This window comes from Meriones unguiculatus, chromosome 15 (assembly GCF_030254825.1).
Source record: "Meriones unguiculatus strain TT.TT164.6M chromosome 15, Bangor_MerUng_6.1, whole genome shotgun sequence".
Lineage (NCBI taxonomy): Eukaryota > Metazoa > Chordata > Mammalia > Rodentia > Muridae > Meriones > Meriones unguiculatus.
Genome location: NC_083362.1, coordinates 45,039,574 through 45,058,888, shown reverse-complemented (window position 1 = coordinate 45,058,888; position 19,315 = coordinate 45,039,574). Strand labels below are relative to the sequence as shown.

At 41.2% G+C, this 19,315-nt stretch overlaps 1 protein-coding gene across 4 annotated transcripts in view; it reads left to right on the top strand.

Annotated features, from left to right (window-relative positions):
- Positions 1–19,315, top strand: part of Satb2 (SATB homeobox 2) — a 175,892-nt gene that overhangs the window by 92,346 nt on the left and 64,231 nt on the right. For all 4 annotated transcript variants that reach the window (XM_021652329.2, XM_060368375.1, XM_021652335.2 and 1 more), the window contains one exon: positions 12,524–12,996. In XM_021652329.2, coding sequence (XP_021508004.1) covers positions 12,524–12,996 — 473 coding nt within the window. The remainder of the gene's footprint in view (positions 1–12,523; positions 12,997–19,315) is intronic.

Below are 19,315 nucleotides of genomic sequence, written 5' to 3'. Positions count from 1 at the left end.
TCACATCTAGCTCAGGTCCTCTGAGTTTTGGGTTTGAAGTGCATTGTGTCTTCAGCAATAGGGACTTACCTTCAGTTTCTTGGCAACAGAAATTGCCAGTAAAGTTTTAGGACTCTCTTGGACAGTGGTGCAGAAGAGGGATGGATTCTAAGAGAGGACAAGGACCAGGAGTTATGAATAGGAAAGGGGGAGGGGAATGAAAGGAAGAGGCACTGAAATGTCAACAAGGGCAGCAGAAGGGCTGGCTAGGCAGAGGCAGCATTGATTGTGGAGTAAGTTACTTGCCAGCTGCTTGAGATCTGGAAGTTGTGTGCCCAACAAGGGAGAGAGTAGCAAGGTAGCAAGATGTTGAGTAAAGGGGGAAACTTATAAGCATGATTGAGACCTAGAAGAAAGAGGACTGAGCCAGTGGAAGGTGGGACCCACTGCTCAGATGACAATTTCCCTTGAAAGATATGTGGTCATGTGCTTCAAAACTGGGAGGGCGTGGGGCAGGCAGTGCCTGGGGTGATGGGAAGAGAGGAGGTAGCGGTGGGAGAGATCTGAGAATGAGCTGCTGTGGCGATGTAGTGGGCAGGGGTCATGGCTATGAATCAGTAGTTATGGGGGGGGGAGCTTAGTGAGGACATCAGAAATAGATGCCGGGCAGTCCTTTGTGGTGATCAATGAGGCAGTGGCAGCGTTCAGCTGCCAGGGCTTTGGCTTCAGGTTTGCAGTGAACCAGGCTCAGCTGTCTCTCATGCAGTGCTCTTTGAGAGTTTTCTTAGTTTCAGATTCCATTTGTCTTGCACAGAAACAGAATCGGAAATAATACAGCCATGGTAGTAGGAGGCAATAGTCTAGAAAGATGTACAGTCACAGATTCTCTGTCCAGATCAGGACACGTTCAGCTGCTTTGAGGGCTGGTGTGGTTGTGGGGCAAACCAGCATGTGAAAATCAGAGACATGTTTGGCTTTCTTAATCAGTGACACAAGATTGCTGCCTAACCGGGTGATTCCTCATATGATCTTCAAAGTCAACACCGAGGAAGTGCTTTGGTCTCCTCAGGTGCTGGAAGCTCTTACCTAAAAGTGCTCTGTAAAATGCCAACATTGGAGATCCGTTGCCTCTTAGGAGATGGTTCTTCAGCTTGCTACTTGCTCCACTAATGCTGACCTTCATTCTGCCTTTTGCAAGAACTTGAGTTGATCTGAACTCCTAAAGGACTTCCCATGAATCTAGAGCAGTGGTCCTCATGTTGTGGTGACCCCCAACCATTAAATTGTTTCATTTCTACTTCATAACTGTAATTTTGCCACTGTTATGAATTGTAATGTAAATATCTGACATGCAGGATATCTGATATTCTGCTCCCCAAGGGATCCTGACGCATAGATCGAGAACCACTAATCTAGAGTTATCTGGAATACGGGTCCCAGATTTTGGCTAATACTTTTTCTAGGACAAAAGAGCTCTTTGAAAAAACATCGCAGTCAAAGAGGAAGAGGCCGTAGCCACACATCCATTTTGTGCTCTCCTCAGTCCGAGCACGAGGTGTCGTATATTATAAGAACTTTGTGTTAATTTGTAGAATTGAATGTAGATGAACTTACTTGAATTTACACACTTAGTTTTGTTTTGGCAAGAATTATATTGTAGCCAGCCTTATTTATTATCTTAATCGCTCAGGTGAGTGAAAAAGGAAAGTTGAAAATTTTGCTCATTTAATTCAGATACCTAATATCCTTAGGAAGCTAATGCTCTATTAAAATAATTCTTTCCTTTCCTATTGATTAGTTATTGAACTAAAGAGTTAATAATAGTCAACTATTATGAAAAGAGTAATTATAACTTTATTAACTATAAATTGGGAATTCTTTACACAGAGGAAAAGATCACTTTGAAGTTTTTTTTTTCCAGCTAGTTTACTATTTTTCCTAAAAGCAATGGCCTATAACATTCATGATTCATGTAGTCAGGGAGACTGGTATTTTGATAACAATAGATCAGGAATGATTATTTCCATGATTAACTTTTCTCAATAGGTTGAATTAAAGAATTAACATGTATAGAGTGCTAAATGGGAGAGGCAGACTGCCTAAATAATAATGTTAATTTTCTTCATGTGTAGGGTTATTTTGCATCTTGTGCTGAACTTAACTTCAAAATTATAGCCGAGATTAAAATAAAAAGCAAAACTGTAGGCATCATTACCTATAAGCAGTTTTCATCTGCACTTAGAGGGCATTTGAAAGGACCAGTGCTATCAGACTGCTTGGAGCCAGGACCCTGGTGTCACCAGGGAGGGAGTGGGGCTGTGCGGCCGTGGAGTGGATGGTGCTCACTTTTTCCACAGCGCTTTCACTGCCAGAGAAACAGCGGTTTCCGTATCCTAGTTGCTTTATAGTAGATGTGTCTGTTCTATAGAGCTTAATATGATGGGGCGAGGCAGCTGATAATAAGCGGAAAATACACCTAAGAAAACCAGTCATACAGTATTATCACAGGGCCTGCTGGTACTCCTCGCTTATGGGGCTGTTTTATTGGGAGTTAACAAGTGGGCCCTGAACGTCTTGCTTTAGGCGGAGACTTTGCAGGCAGAGTCCAAACCCAGAGACAAATTCTTTACAACAAATTTAGAGAAAGAAAAAATAAATAAATAAAAATTCTAGGTTTAGTAGTTCTAAGAGACTTAGCTCCCCATGCCCACCCACCTCTGCCCTTGGGCTCTCTCAGACTCCTAAATATTTTCTGTAATTATATTTTGTGGACTCTTTTTTTTTTTCTTGTTTCAATAGTGTGGGGTTTGTATCTGATGGATGCAGGCCTCTTTGTGTCTTTCTGTGTTCTGTTAACTGAAACTGGCTTTCAAATTATAAATTGACTTTTTATTTACAGTTATTGACTAGGAGCTAATAAATCAGGAATTCTCCATAGATGGGCATATTTAATATCGGCCCATTGGATGTTGTTTTATTTTGTTATGTTTACATTTTTAAGAACTAAATACAGCAAAAAAAAAAAAAAAAAAAAAAAATACAACACTGGAGTTGTTAATGTGTATCCCAGCTCAGAGACAGGAGCTGAAATAAATATTGGATATAAGCATGTGGAATGGCCATTTTGAGGGGCCAAGATCGTTGACTGTTGCCCATTTCATGAAATTCAGTCTTACATGAATTAACTCTGATTGCTTGGGACCTTGCTGTATTTGTTACCATGTCACGTATGTACAGCACATTTAATTTATTATAGGCTGTTTCAACTAAACACCTTCTATATACAAAATTCACCAGTGGTACTTGCTTTTTTTCCTCCTGAGGTCACTCTCATCCCTCATTGGTCAGGTGGGATTCCAAGTTGATCACATTTAGGTTTGAAACAAAGTTCTTTTGGTTGCAAGAGAAAATAAAATAAAAAGGTAGTTATAACTGTGTATTTTTTATTATCAATGAGTAGGTGAATTGTTAGTGAACTCGCAAAGTAGACATTGAAAGGAGTTTTTAATTATTAAATAAAGAGACACTTTCAGTCATAGGCTGCTGTTCTAAGCATCTGTGTATACCAAGTGGTTAATTTATATGAGGCAAAAAATACAAATGGAGTGTTTTTTTAAGTTAAAATTATTTCATATTGTATATCTAGGGACTTACATAATTCTTGGCGAATAATAATTGGCTAACAAATATTCTTATCTGAACTGAAACAAACAAAATATGAATGACCATTAGTGATTAGCTAATTTAACTATTGTTTCACTTTTTTTTTTTTTTTTTTTTTTTTTTTTTTTTTTTTTGGCTTTTCAAGACAGGGCAGGGTTTCTCTGTGTAGCCTTGGTGCTGTCTGGGACAACTTTTGTAGACCAGGCTGGCCTTGAACTCACAGCAGTCTGACTGCCTCTTCCTCTCTTAGTGCTGGGATTAAAGGTATGCACCACCACAACCAGCTATCACCATTTTTTAAAATTGACCAACGTTTACAAGATGTGTCACCTCAGAAGGATTTTGCACAGCATGTTGTGGAGACATCAGACAGGACCCTCACTACTCACAGGACTCACTTGCCTACCAAGTCACCTGTGCAAATACTTGTCACGAGCATTGTGTGCACCCATGAATACGCTGCCAGAAGCAGGATCTGCAGAAGGAAGTCGACCAGTCCTGATCCTGACCCCAGTACTAGTAATGACTGTGCCAACCTGCAGCTTACAGCTGTGGCAACAGACCACAGGCACGAGGAGCCTGGAAATACCTCTTTTCAGTTCCACTCACCCTTCTGCTTCTGGGTTTGCTGAGCCTTAGCTTCCTCATGAGCTGGAGCTGTTTCTCTCTGGGTCCCTCAGTTGTGGGGATTAACCTGGGTTATGCCACAGCCGTAATGTAGGTGGCAGGCCTGTGGCACCCTTTCCAAGAGTTGCATTGGCTTTACAGATAACAACCTTTCTGTGCCCACTGCATCTGGTTTTTAAAGGAAATCGATTAAGGGGCCAGCAAGATGGCTCGTTAATTGCGGGCAGCTACTGCCAAGCCTGGCGACCTGAGGTTAGTCTCCACCATCCACAGGAGAGAGAGCTGAGTCCTCGAGGTTGTCCTCTGACCTCCACATGCACAGCTTGCTCCTCTCCAAGCTCATCATTTTAATAATTAGAAAGAAAAGTGAAATCCGTGAAAAACACTTGTGAAACCTGCAGGGAATGAGCCCATCACGTCAAGTTAAGCAAAGAATGTGGTGGGGAAAACCCAACACAACAATTTTTTTTTTTAACTAGTTTTTATTGACTACATGATTTTTTTTTTTAAAAAAAATGTACTTATAATGCTAGAACCAATAGCTCTAATTATGTGGAATATTTTCTATATCTGGACAGCTATTTGACCTTGAACAGGTTTTCAAAGTTCTGATTTTAACAAGATCCTTATCCATAATATTGCTATTGGGGCTCAGGGTGATGCAGCAGCGGGGAGCTTGGTGCAAAGGTTTGGAAACCCCAGGTAATCATGCTTGGGTTGTCTCTGTTTTATACTCCGGCTTTGGGTAGCAATCTGAAATTACTGGTTTGGTTGGCAGCACTCCTGCCAGGGGTGCCCAAGACAAAGCCATGTCTGTCTTACCTATTTAGAATCAACTGCAGAGAGCTCCTGAGGGTTTAAAGAAGCATTGAGAAGTTCTGCTTGTCTGTTTGGTTTGTTTTTTTTCCCCCTTATATTCTTTTACCCAGGGTTTCCAAATGAGGTTCTGGGGAATACTAGAGTGTTATCTTATTAAGGAATCCATTAGCACTCACTCATGCTAATCTATTCACATTTGCATAAGCATCTTAATGGCTTAAAGAAAAATCCATAGGCCAGAGATTCTGGAAGTTTCCCAGCACAAAGCCTTTTACCCAGTTCACTGCTCTTCACCCATTGTAACTATGGACAGATTCCAGAGGCGATTTCACAAAGCAACTGAGTTAGGTCTGTCTGCAATAAACACTGCTCAAGTTTGGACCTCAGATTCACAGTAATCCTCCTGCCTCAGCCTGCTGAGTTCTGTGATTGCAGGTGTAGGTCTTTAGAACATCTTTAATTTCCCTACTAGGCCATTAAAAAAGAAAAAAAAAGCAAGCCATTGAGCAACTACTTTAAGGAATTCTGCAGGGTGCCATCCTTCCATCTGTTGGTAGATACAAATATAGCATATATACAAGTAAAGCAGAGTTATTGTTTTTCATGTGAAAATTGGAAATTCACATGTACTTGTATTGCATTTCTATGAATCTTACTTATTATTTTAATTTTTATGTTTAAGTATTTATTTTTCTTTTTTCTTTTTATTTTATTATTACATTTTTTTTTTCACTTTGTATTCAAGCTGTAGCCCCCTTCCTCATCCCCTCCCAATCCCATTCTCCCTCCCTCTTCTCCTCCCATGCCCCTCCTTCAGTCCACTGATAGGGGAGGTCCTCCTCCCCTTCCATCTGACCCTAGCCTATCAGGTGGCATCAGGACTGGCTGCATTGTCCTCCTCTGTGGCCTGGTGCAGCTGCACTCCATACCAAACTTATAAGGCTGGCAAGAAGGCTAAGTGAGTAACAGTACCTGCCACCAAGATTTTGGTTAGAATATCATTGTTTTAAAGGTTTACATTTATCTTTGTGTGCATGGGCGTGCATGTGGAAGTCAGGGGACAGTGGACCCAGGCAATTGAACTCAAGTTGTCAGGCTTGGTGGCAGGGACCGTTCCCCACTTAGCCTTCTTGCAGCCTTCTGAGTTAGGTAACGACAGTTGTGGGATTTTACCATTTCATCTAGCATCTGTGTTTCCCCCTTCTGATTCAAAGGTTTGAAGATGGGCTCTGGTGTTAGGAGGTAGGGTCTCTGGCTGCACGGGCTGGCATTGCCATACAGCTGAGCATAGCCTTGGACTTCCGCTCTTCCTGTTCCACCTTCCTGGAGGGTGGTGCACCACCACCACTCCCAGCCCAGCAGAGGAACTTTTAAGCCTCATTTGGAGACACTGAGTAGTAATGTATTCCTGCATGTGTCATGGGGCACAGGACTCCATTTGATAAGTAGATTATTTTAAACTGAAGGGATTAATTTTCAAAATTGATATGGTATGACAGAGTTAATGAAAACAAAAGAAAGAAATATGTTGTTTAGGTAATCTTTTGGGAGATAGAAGACATTGGTTAGAATGCCCTAATGTTAAAAAATGTAGAATGTGAAGTTTTATCTGTTAATCATAAGTATAAATATTTTCTGAAATTTATATTAATTTAACAAAAATCTTAATAATGATATTGGACTTCTAGATTTTACTTCTAGAATTTTGAGATGAAGTTTTTCTTAAGCTAAGAATAACATACTGGGCTGGAGAAATGACTCAGAGGTTAGGATCATTGGCTGTTCTAGAGGACCCAGGTTCGATTCCCAGCACTCATATGGTAATTAACAATGGTCTGTAAGTGTAGTTCCAGGGCATCCAAAGTCGTCTTCTGGCCTCTGCAGACATCAGGCATGCATGAGGTACACAGAGATACACACAGGCAAAATACTCATATACATAAATAAGTTTTAAAAAAATAAAAAATAATTAGGTCTATGAAATCTTGTATTTGTTAAAGTATCCCGGCTAATAAAAATATATTATTTAACCTCCTTTATCCCTGGACTTGGAGAGTATTATGGGAGGAGATGAGGAAGGGAGGGTGAGATTGGGAGGGGATGAGAGAGGGGGCAACAGTTGGGATACAAAGTGAGTAAACTGCAATTAATAAAAAAATAAATTTAAATTAAAAATATTATTTAGTATATTCTTCTTGAATATAGCTTTTAAACACCAGGATCATTCAGCATTTCTTCATAATGTACTTATCAATGAAAATAGAATTCTAGGGAAAAATTTGAATGCTTACATATATTTAAAATATAATTCAAGTTCAGTAAAATGATAGCTTTTCTATTAGGGATTAGAAAAGAACAGAATCCAGTGATTGGATTCAGCATGACTGCAGGAGGTAGCAACAGCAAATTCAAGCACAGATTATATGGCGTCACCATCTCATAGTCATACAAAAACACTTCAAAGCAGAGGTGACGTGGCTTATCGATTCTCAAGCCTAGGCTACTTACAAATCATTAGCATCTTGACACTCAAAAGAACCCTGAGAGAATCTGATTCAGTACCCATTACCGTTTCTAAATTTTCCAATATGCCACATGTACCAAAGGCTCTCACTTGGAATATCTGCTACCCCACAGACCTGAACTGTGTGTTCATGTGTGAATGGGTGTACATGTGGAGAGGCGTTAGCTCATACAGTCTTCATCACCGCCCTTCATGGCAGGAGACAGTTGTTTTAGATATGAAGAGCTAAGGCATTGGGAAGTAGTCGCCCACCTGCCAAAGTACTGTGATTCAAATATGGCCTGTGGCTTTGAAGTCTCTGCTTGTAACCATTATACCACACTGCAAGCCCAACATCTGGAAAGATTTTAAAATTTCAATAAAGTTGTTCAGGTGCCTGAATATTGGTATATAAGCACTCGCTCTCTCCATTCCCCCTTTCCACACATATATATGTATGTATATAAACATATTTTCTATGTATAAGATGTACTTAAATATTTTCTAATAATCTAATGTATATTTACATATCTTTATTACAAATCTATTCTGTTGTTACTTTATTCCAAGAAGCTGTATCATATAGCCAGAAAACTATTTGTTGACATCACCCAGCCAATTAAAAGTCGAGTCTCAACCCTTTTATCCCAGCACTCAGGAGGCAAAGGTAGGCGGATCTCTGAGTTCGAGGCCAGCCTGGTCTACAGAGCTAGTTCCAGGACAGCCAAGGCTACACAGAGAAACCCTGTCTTGTGAAAACCAAAATAAATAAATAAATAATGAATGAATGGATAGATAGATAGATAGATAGATAGATAGATAGATAGATAGATAAATGTGGAATATAGCTTTTAAACACAAGGCTCAATCAGTTCTTCAAAAAAGACGAGGAGGAAGAGGAGGTGACGGAGGAGCAGGAGATGGTCAGTTTCTGGCTGTTTTCTGGCTATCTTGTACAGTTGCTTGGAATAAGGTGATTATTGGGAGGCAAATGTCTTTTGCTCTTAATGTGGGTGAACTCTAGAAACTTGTGTCTTCCTGTGCGCTTAGGTAGAAATCAATCCTGAGTACTCTGTGCGGCCTCTGTGACCCGTGAGTTATGTAACACCGCTAAATGAGTTAGGTATCACTGGCCCATGCTATGCAGTTCTCCCCTGGGATCTCTGAGCTCCTCAGAAACTCAGGTCAGACCTCAGGCCTGACTCCTAAGCTAGAATGCTGGCTGTGACCTCCCTTGGAGCTGTGGAAGTGATGAAAGGCTGGCAGCAAGGAGGCACAGCCGTTTTTTGGCCCCTTACGTGGCAGTTCCTCAAGTCTGGTCATGCCAGGTCGTCCAGGCAGTTTACCCTCCAACACTTATTACCTTCAGTACTTGGGCTCCACCCTGCCTCTTGCTCACTGTGAATGCTCCTGTAGCTCTGATTTCAAATCTTAGGTGCATTTGTGTTTGAATGTCTCTGTTGTGAGTGCAGTCACCATCAGAGGCGACGCTGCCTGCTGTCTTCCCTTTCTTCAGGGTTCTGCTCTTCTGGTGAGCATCACAACGACTCACTGAGCCCTCATAGCTGAAACAGTGGTCTTCACTTAGTTTAAGACAAACTTGAAGTGAACAGGGAGCAACAAAAGGATGCAGTGCTAGTGGCCAACATGCAAAAAGTAGGAGACATTAGGTAAAAGTATTATTCATAAATGTCAGAAGAAAAGACAAGGAAAACTCCTGGCTGCCCCTTGGGCAGACCTCCTCCTTGTCTAGCATCTCTGCAGAGGCCCCTCCCCTGTTAGGTATAGCCAGCATTGATGCATGCAACCATTCCTTAGGTTCACTGGATCAGTAACTGTCACATTTCTAAGATGCAGCCATTCACATAAGGATCTGGGAATTCTTTGTTTGTTTGTTTGTTCCCTGTGTAGGCCTGACTGTCCTAAAACTCAGTCTGTAGACCAGGCTAGCCTCTAACTCAGAGATCTGCCTGCCTCTGCCTCCCAAGTGCACCACCACGCTCAGCTGCAGATCTGGCCCTTTATAAACATAGGAGTGATTATGTGTAAACTTAAAGCAATGTGGACAGATTATTATTTTGACTCACCACACAAATTCCTGTGTTTTCTTGATCTCTTACATATACATTTATTTACATGCATAATTATGACTAGATCTGTAATTTTTTTTTAAATTAATGATGTCATTTAGATATATCCCAGAAAAGTAAACTCATTCAAGTGTAGGAAGTCTTTGAAAAAGAAAAATACTGAAAGTTTGGATAATGAGCTGTTGGTCAAAGAATACATTCTACAGGAGGGTGATTCTCTGTTTTCAGTAGGAAAAATGGGGATAAAAGTTTGCCCTTGAATTAGTTAGAAACAATTTAAAAATAGAGTCAGTCATGACTTTGAATTAAAAGCAAGCACAAACAAACCAATGAATCAAATGTTTACCTGAGATCAAGCATTTGTGTCTGTGAAGTCCGCTGGCAATACTCCATGGTCTCCTTACATCTTCTTTCAATAAAGAAATTACAATAGTAATCCCTGTTGGGGGAAACCCTATTGGATTACCTTATCTGAAGGCTCATAGCCATTTGCTTGGTTTGGATTTAAGGCTGTATACTTTAAAGTTTAATTAATACAATGATTGGAAAATGCATGCCTTTAGAGAAGATTAAAACAATTTGTCTACCTTGAACCTTATATATGAAAGATGGCATGTAAACTAAATGAATTACATCCAAAAATTAAGTTAGAAGTTAAAGAAGTTTGAAGTAAACTTCTGACTTTTGTGGAAGTTCATAGGAAAGTTGAACAAAAGTTTGATTCTTAAGAAATAAATACTGTATGTGTGTAAATATGGTCCTGAGACAGGCTGGACACATATTTCCTCAAAGGAGCTCTGGAAACATGCAGACAGGGAATAACATGGAAAAACATTTTGACGTATACATTTACTTTTGCATATATTCTTAAAAATCACATTATGTAAAGTACTAATTTGGAAAAAAAATACCCACTTTTTTCCTCTTTTACAGTTGGTTGACTTTATTCAGATTTCTCATGTGTCTCTCACCTCCCAGCACTTGCCATTTCCGTCTAAATCCTTGGAGCTTCTGTATTCTTTTACTTACTTTTTATACTACCTTCTTTCAGCATAAATTGTATATCAAACTACAGATGTTGCTTTAATGAGAGAAGCAAGTTATTTAAAAGTTTTTTCCTGAGGTTAGAGAGACGGCTCAATGTTTGACACCTGCTCTTGCGGAGGTCCGAGTTTCTGTCCCCAGCATCCACATCAGGCAGCTCATGACTGCTTGTGACTCCAGCTCAACTGGACAGGATGCCTCTGACTTCTCCATGCACTTTAAGCTCATAGGCACCCACATACATACACAAAATTAAAGATGATGAAAATAAATCTTAAAAAAAATGTTTTTTTCCTACAGGTAAATAGTTTTGATTTCTAGTATGTAACCAGCACAAACAGTGTCTATTATCTTTACTGTTTTGGGGGATGGGAAAGCTGTCTTGGAACTTGCTCTGTAGATCAGGGTAGCCTTGACAATGATCTCCTTTCTCTGTGCCACATACCCAGCTTCTTTAAAGATCTGAGCATACTTCTACCTAATATTTGAAATCACAAGAAGTAAGGCTTCATTCTTAAGGCTGCATGGGAATTTGTTTCCAAACACATTTTCAAGATGATTCCTATAAACACTGAAAATTAGCAATGACTGAGTTGTTTCTGCCTTGGCTGTTTTCTTCAGATAAAACTTTATTATAGGCAATAGAGTACAGTACTGCTAGGAATTGAACCCAGGTCTGCTGGAAGAGTACCAGTGCTCTTAACTGCAGAGCCTCCTCTCCAGTCTCACGGAGCTTAGGTAAGGCCTCGATCTCCTCCCCGCCCCCACCTCCACCCCCTTTGCTGAAGACTGATCCTTTGCACTGACTCCTCCATCTGTGGAGAATTCTCTTTGTTCGCTCCTTCAAGATTATTCTTTAAATCTTCAGTAATTTGCAATAAGTAGACAGATAACCTGCAGCAGGAAAGAATCTTATTTAAGGACCAGTGAGGGTGATGTAAGTAATCTTGGTATTACTGAAATACCCATTTTCCAAAGAAGATAGGAACCGAGGAGACAATGGATACGTGGTAGGCCTTGTCATGAACAAGTCCATCCTTGCTGTGGCATTGGCTACCAGAGCCGGCTTTACCTTTCATGTGGCAAGCCACTCTGTCGTTAAGCTCTCTCCCTGGTGCATTCCCAACGCAGAATTAGAAGGGAGCAAGCAGTTCGGCAGGAGATGTTGCCATTTTCTTGGTAACTATGGATTGTGCTCTTAGCCACAGTCTGTGGAGGATGAGAGGGGTTGGTGTTTTATTTCTAAGGCTGTTGATGGAGGGAGATCTCAGGGCTTAGAAATGTCTGAGGTGTTGGAGGTGGTACTGGCTGGTGGGTTTTTGTCCTGGCTAGTCTAGGAAATGCTTACTTTTTACAAATTTAAACAAGTTGAAGCGGCAAATAGTTTCACTTTAACATCTTTTATGAAAAAAAGCTATTATTATTATAACCCAGTGGTTCTCAACCTTCCTAATGCTACAACTCTTTAATACAGTTCCTCATGTTGTGATGACCCCCAACCATGAAATTATTTTTGTTGCTACTTCATAACTGTAATTTTGCTGCTGTTATGAATTGTAATGTAAATACTTTTGGAGATTGAGGTTTGCCAAAAGGGTGGTGACCCACAGGTTGAGAACCACTGGTCAACCTTTTTAAGGTAAGAATAACTCACTTTTTCTTTGGGGTTTTTCAGACTTGTATGAACAATATTAGCATCCTTAGTGTGCCAGAAATATAACAATCCAGCACTCTGTATGGTAGCAATAGATTATAAACATGCAAATAATTGTGGATTTTTCTTTTTATCTCTTAACAGTGGAGAGAGTGGAGCGGGAAAACCTTTCAGACTATTGTGTTCTGGGCCAGCGTTCAATGCATTTACCAAATATGAACCAGCTGGCATCCCTGGGCAAAACCAACGAACAGTCTCCTCATAGCCAAATCCACCACAGTACTCCAATCCGAAACCAAGTGCCCGCCTTACAGCCCATCATGAGCCCTGGTCTGCTCTCACCCCAGCTCAGTCCACAGCTTGTCAGGCAGCAAATAGCCATGGCCCATCTGATAAACCAACAGATTGCCGTTAGCCGGCTCCTGGCTCACCAGCATCCTCAAGCCATCAACCAGCAGTTCTTGAACCATCCACCTATCCCCAGAGCAGTTAAGCCAGAGCCAACCAACTCCTCTGTGGAAGTCTCTCCTGATATCTACCAGCAAGTTAGAGATGAGCTGAAGAGGGCCAGCGTGTCTCAAGCTGTCTTTGCAAGAGTGGCATTCAACCGCACACAGGTATGATTAATACCTTTCTCACTGGGGATTAAGATGCAGAGTAGGGAAGAAATGTGACATGTCTTATTTCTTTCTAATCTCTTCAAAAAGTCTTATGGAGATGAGAAGATGGCTCAGGAGATGGTTGTTGTCCAAGCCTGAGGACCTGGGTCCAGATCCCCACCACCCACGTAAAAAGCTGGGCACTGAGCACACGTCTTCAAATGTAGTGTGGGAGAGGTGGCAGGGAGAGATGAGTGGGAATCTGAAGATCTCTAATCAGCAAGTCTAACCCATCTGTGACATCCAGGGACATCAAAGAGACCCTACCTCAAGATAGATGATAGATAGATAGATAGATAGATAGATAGATAGATAGATAGATAGGTGATAGATGATAGATAGATAGATAGATAGATAGATAGATAGATAGATAGATAGATAGATAGATAGATAGAGGAACCATAATGAAGACCCACAATGTCAACCTCTGGCCTCCATAATCATGTGCACTCCCCATACTTAGGTCATACACACATGGGCACACATAGTATACAGAAACAATATACATTTCAGCACACACATAATTGAATAATATTCCTCTGTCATGACACAATGTCTCCACTCATCCCTACAAGATCTTAATTAATTAATTTCAATAACATAATGAATATCTGAGAAGCTACCATCCAGCCCAGCGCCCAGCTCCTCCCACTGATTGACTGGGTGTCTGTGTATGCTCCATCCTCATCCTTACCATGGTGTTTCTCTGGATGGACCTTTGATTGTGAATTTTGTGATTATTACCACCATGCTTGAAGCATCACGGAAATAAAATTGACGGCTAGTATGTTAATGGATGCAGGTGGAAGTAGCAGCAATGGTATCAGGGCTTGAGCCTGGTGGCTGAAAGAAAAGGAATCATCATGAGACAAGTCAAGGGACATACTGCAAGAGAGGCTGAGTAAGGCTATAGTGATTGTTTGGGCTCTACGTGTCTTTACTTTGAAATACTGGCAGATTTCATATGAAGATTGGCAGTGAACACTGAAACTGTAAGCTTGGCATGAATAATAGGGGGTAGGGATAGAAACAGAGATTTGAAAAGTGTTACAGAACCTGGAATTTAAACTATGGGATGAAAAGGTAGTGTGATGCAATTGATTGATAAGAAACCATCATAGCTGGACACAGTGGTGCATGCCTGTAATCCAAGCCCTCAGGGAGGCAAAGGCAGGCGGATCTCTGTGAGTTTGAGGCTTGCCTGGTCTACTAAGGGAGTCCAGGACAGCCAAGGGTACATAGAGAAACCATGTCTTGAAAACAAAACAAAACAAAACAAAAAACAAGAAACAAACAAAAAATAGAAACCTTAATAATTTCATATATTTGAACACTTGGTCCCCAGGTGGTGGAGCTGCTTGGAGAGGTTGTGGAACCTTTAGGAGCTGAAGTCTTGCTAGAGGAAATATGTCACAGTGGGTGGGTTTTCAGGCACTATAGCTTCCTGTTTTGTTTCTCTCTTTAACTGTATGTCTCTGAAAATGTAAATCTTCCTGCTCCTGCCAGAATCCCACACTTTCCCTGCCACTGTGAACTTTCAAACCAATTAAATCTTCCTTAATTTGGTTTTGTCATGAGATTTTATCACAGTGATAGAGAAAGAACCATTGCAGGTAGTAACCACTTCCACCTTCAGAACCAGGGAAACAGAGGGAATGCCGGAAGAATGCATAGGTGGTGACTGGGACAACAGGAAGATGGTAGCCACAGTGAAGAGCCTCCAGGAGATTCATTCACAGGTGGAAAGCCATAGTATGCACAGAAAGAGAGCCTTGTCATCATGCCGTGAGATTTGGCGTAATGTTAATTGGTTGGGAGAAGTCCTTATCAAATTTCAGAGTAGAGGTTCATTACAGTGGTGAGGCCAAGGGCCAGCATTGCAGGGTCAAGTAGTGATCAATTGCTCAGGATGCAGAAGCAGATTGCTTTTGCAAAACTGAGTATTAAAGAGGCAACCAGAAGCAGATGAAGCGCTTGAATGTGATAGGGAGTCAACCCGAGGTAGGAGGTGCTTTGTAGCCTCAAATAGATGAAGCATCATGGAACAGTGATAGAGTTGTTGATTGTGGTTGGGCAACTGCTGGCTGGGAGCAGAAAGGCACTGGGGCTCTTGGGGTTCAGCATTTATGTGTTGGATGTAGAAGGATGGGAGAGGTGGAATCTCTTGCTCCCATGGCTCTTAGCTACCTTATGCATTTTGTTGATGACAGCCTATTCCCATCACTTGAAAAATGCATTCAGGGAGACCCACATGTTTCACGTATCTTCTTGCAACTGACAAGACTCAGGCCACATATGCTTGTTCATGGTTGTCTAGACCGGGGTCGTGTATGGTTCTGACCCTTTGGAGAAAATCTGTTGCCCGCTACTGAAAACACAAATCAGAAGGGCACACCTCTCTCCTGCGCTTCTCTGTGTGGGTGTGTTCTTTATTCCATCATCCATGTGCATCAGTCGACATTTCATGCCTAACCAACATTTTATTGCCTAGCTATGCGCATAGCTCTTTTTGGCTGAGGGTAAAATTGAAGTGAATTCAGTATATGTTTTACCCAAAGAACATGAAGCATGAGGAAAGACTCACAGTGAGTCAAGACGAAAGACAGTCTTGGTATGCTGAAGAGGGTATCCGGTACCAACGCACTGGTCTCCTGGGGCCTGCCGTCTCCAGAGGAACACTTTATGTCTCTCCTTGTGGATTAAGATTTTCTTGGCATTGCCACCTTTGAAGTGCCATGTTAAAAAAAAAAAAAAAAGCCCAATTGAAGCACAGAACATATTTTATTATTTTCCTCCTGCCATTAAATTTGTAAGATGGCTACACCCAGAAAGAAACATTCACTTTCAATCAACATGAGCTTGAGTTCATGAGCCAGCCTTGAGGATATCAAATAGAAACTACATAGGAATGTATGAGTATTTCCTTTTTAAATTCTGCTTTTAATTTGGGAAAGCTTTTCATCCCTCTGGGATCATAACCTGTTGTGTATAAGCCCAGCCTAATCAAGGTAGATGGTATTGACAGAATGACATAGTTTGAACTTGAGCCGGAGGTCAGCAGGCAGATTGTTTTGCTGTGTGTTCCGCACTCACTAACAGCACAATTGGGCAGCTGGATTTACCAGCTGTATTGTTAAATGGGAAATACGGTGTAGTGTACCCCATGAAACCAGCCATGGATTTTCCAAATGGTGAGGCTTTTTTGAGTGGAATCAGACATTTCTGGGCGATTGAGAAAACTTGGCAGGTAAAATTCATTATGTAAAAGTGGTTAATGACATATTAACCTTTTTTTTCTAGAAAGAATGTCAAATTCTTGGCTGTACATAACCAGAACCACTCATTTTTTGATAGACATCTCGTCCTCAGTTGTTGTCCTGATGTATAGCATAGTCTCATGTGCCTGAGTATTTTTCAAGAACTAATTGACATCACGAGGACTCATTTGTTATTAACTCTAATAAAAAGTGATCTGTCGTGTGACCGTTTTGTCTCTGGATTTCTGCTTGAAGATTTAACAAGAAGTCTCACTAGTCTGTGTATGTGTGTGTGTGTAGGTGTGCAGAAGCTAAAGTCATCTGCAAACATTCATCAATCCAGCATGAATATAAACATAAAAACTTTGTCTGCCCGTTTTTAAGATTTCCAGATGAAAACCTCCTGCTTACAGTAAACAGTATTTGAAAAATGCACGTTATTGAAAGAGACTATTTATAACCTTAGATGGCTGATTCATATACCATTTGATTATGTAAACATGACATCATTAGGGACTATATTTCTAGGAGTTGTTTTTTGTTGTTTTGTTTTTTAGGGTAATACATAGTGATGGGTTTTATTATAGCCTTTCCATACACAAATGTTATATTACTATAACTTGTTCTCACTGTTCCCTTTCCTTACTGTCTTTCTGTATCCCTTGCCCACTCCCACCCCTACTGGTTATTAATGCATTTAAATTTTGGGTTTTTGTTTTGTTTTTTTCTAAAGCAGAGTTTCTCTGTGTAGTTTCTCTGTGGCTGTCCTGGAACTCCCTTTGTAGACCAGGCTGGCCTCAAATTCACAGAGATCCCCCTGCCTCCGCCTCCCAAGTGCTGAGATCAAAGGTGTGCGCCACCACTGCCTGGCACATTTTAATTTTGATACATGTCTTTCAAAGTCATGTATGCACGTGCCTGGTGATACCTTGTTTTGTATCACGCTCATGGCTTCTGGTTTTGGCAGTCATCTTTTACTGTTACTTTCTATGTTTGTTCTTGTTCACCAACAAAACGTGTATCATTTAGACTAAGAGCATGCAAGTTGAGTTTGTGTTCTGTACAAGGTCTTTAGCACATTTATGTCAGTAATGCCAGGATGTGAACGCTCCGCTGTGGCTTGAGGCCGGTATAGTTCTGCACACGGGGTATGCAGTAGTGCAGTACCTGAACAAGTCTGTTGGAAGGAATGGCTAGCTCTGCTTATCATGCTGTTTTTATAGTAAAAGGGACCTAGGGAGAACAGTGAGGTGAGAGCACTAGCTGTTTCCCTACCTGTCCTTTTAAGCACTTTCTCTTGTGGCCCCTGTGGGACTACAGAGACAAACAAATACCCTGGCTTTGTCTGTGACGGTCCACACTCATGCTTCTACTTCCGATGTGGATTCTTCAGTTAAAGGACTGCCCTTAGGCTACTACCTGTGGGTAGCTTTGTTCTCATCGGCAGAAAGCTGGAAAAGCTTGGTCACTGTGTGATAGGAGCCACAATGACAAGCCCACTGCCTCTGCTTCTGTGGAAGCGACTACTGATACTTCAGAGCTCTCTGTATAATCAGCTTGAAGCTCCGATGTAGTCTGGGTCACACACACAGCCCCGCCCCCCCCACCCCCTCGTTCATCGCCCCTCCATCACTCTTCCCTTGGAAGCATTTTATGAATGAACCTCTTGCATAGGAATCTTCATCTCAGGATTATAGGTCCATGCCATTTGGTCATGATTTTAGTCGTGCCATACGAGCAAAAGCTTGAGTAAAGCGTAGCATCAGGTGGGTGCCCATCCAGTCCACAGAGAAACTGCCATACGCCATATGGGGCTGGTATAGCTTGTCTCTGCTATTTGGTTTTGAAAATATTGTCACTATAGTTATTTTAAACCTGAAGCCCTGTAGCTCTTCAGTTCATTCAATGAGAAATAGTATTATTGAAACTGAGTTAAGGATGTTGAGAGGAGGCGGGGGAGGGAGAGGGAGGAGAAGAGATTGAGATTATGAATGAGAGCATGTGAATCTGAGTAGGACTGAGATTCAGGGGAGAAATGGGATCTGAGGCTTTAAGGGTTCTACCGCTACTTCCTGAAGTGAAAAGCGACCTCACTAGTCTGAGCTGTGACATGCTGGTAGAGTGAGTTGTGAGCAGCTTTGCTCCCTGGCCCTGCCCCTCTTCTTCAGTGCTCTGTCACAGATACAGATGGTATCCGTTGAATCATAATTTCTGTCAGGTTTTGATTTTTGCTCGCATGTTTTCTTCTGTGTCTGTATCCTGAATTCATCTTAAATTGGCACCTTTCTCTCATTAGGTCTGTAGACATGAAGTAAGTCACTTGGTTATTTACTGCATTTGTGTCTTTGCATATTTATGATTATGAATCCTAAGTTTAAGCATTCTGTTTTCTTTGTTAAAGTGTAGACTTGAAAACATTGATCCAAAGCTTATGTAGGATGAAAGGCTCATGGAAATGTTTTAAGACTTAATATTACTGGTGTCCACTGACCTATAATAAGTAATGTTTCATAAAATATGTACAGTGACTTTTACTTAATAGATAAACTCTTCTCTAATTTATTTAAAAATCCAATGACCTACATATTCATATGTTCAGAAGTCCCCATTTACTAACGTTGCTTCTCCTCCGAGACCTTCCGTCTGAGCAAATCTGTTCAATGAAGTAGAGGAAGCTTTGATCCAAGCTAGGGTAAATCCAGTGGGACGGATGCCCTGCCACTTGTGAATGGGAGCACTTGAATGCCAGAAAAGGGGAGTTAGGGGCGACCCTCGCATCCTTTCTCCTCTCCTCTTTAAATTGGGAGCAGAACACAGGTTTACCTCTACACAGGGTGCCTGAACGAAGTTTGCACCTTTGAGAGCGAGACTCTTCTTAGGTTTGTTGTTCATGCAGCCTTGTCAGTTTTCTTTTCTCTAGCAGAGAGGATCAGGGAAGACTTGCTGAGGTGATTCTTAGAAACATATTTTCAGTAGTGCATAACGTGCTCTTCTAGAACAGCGGGTTTCACATTTGGTGT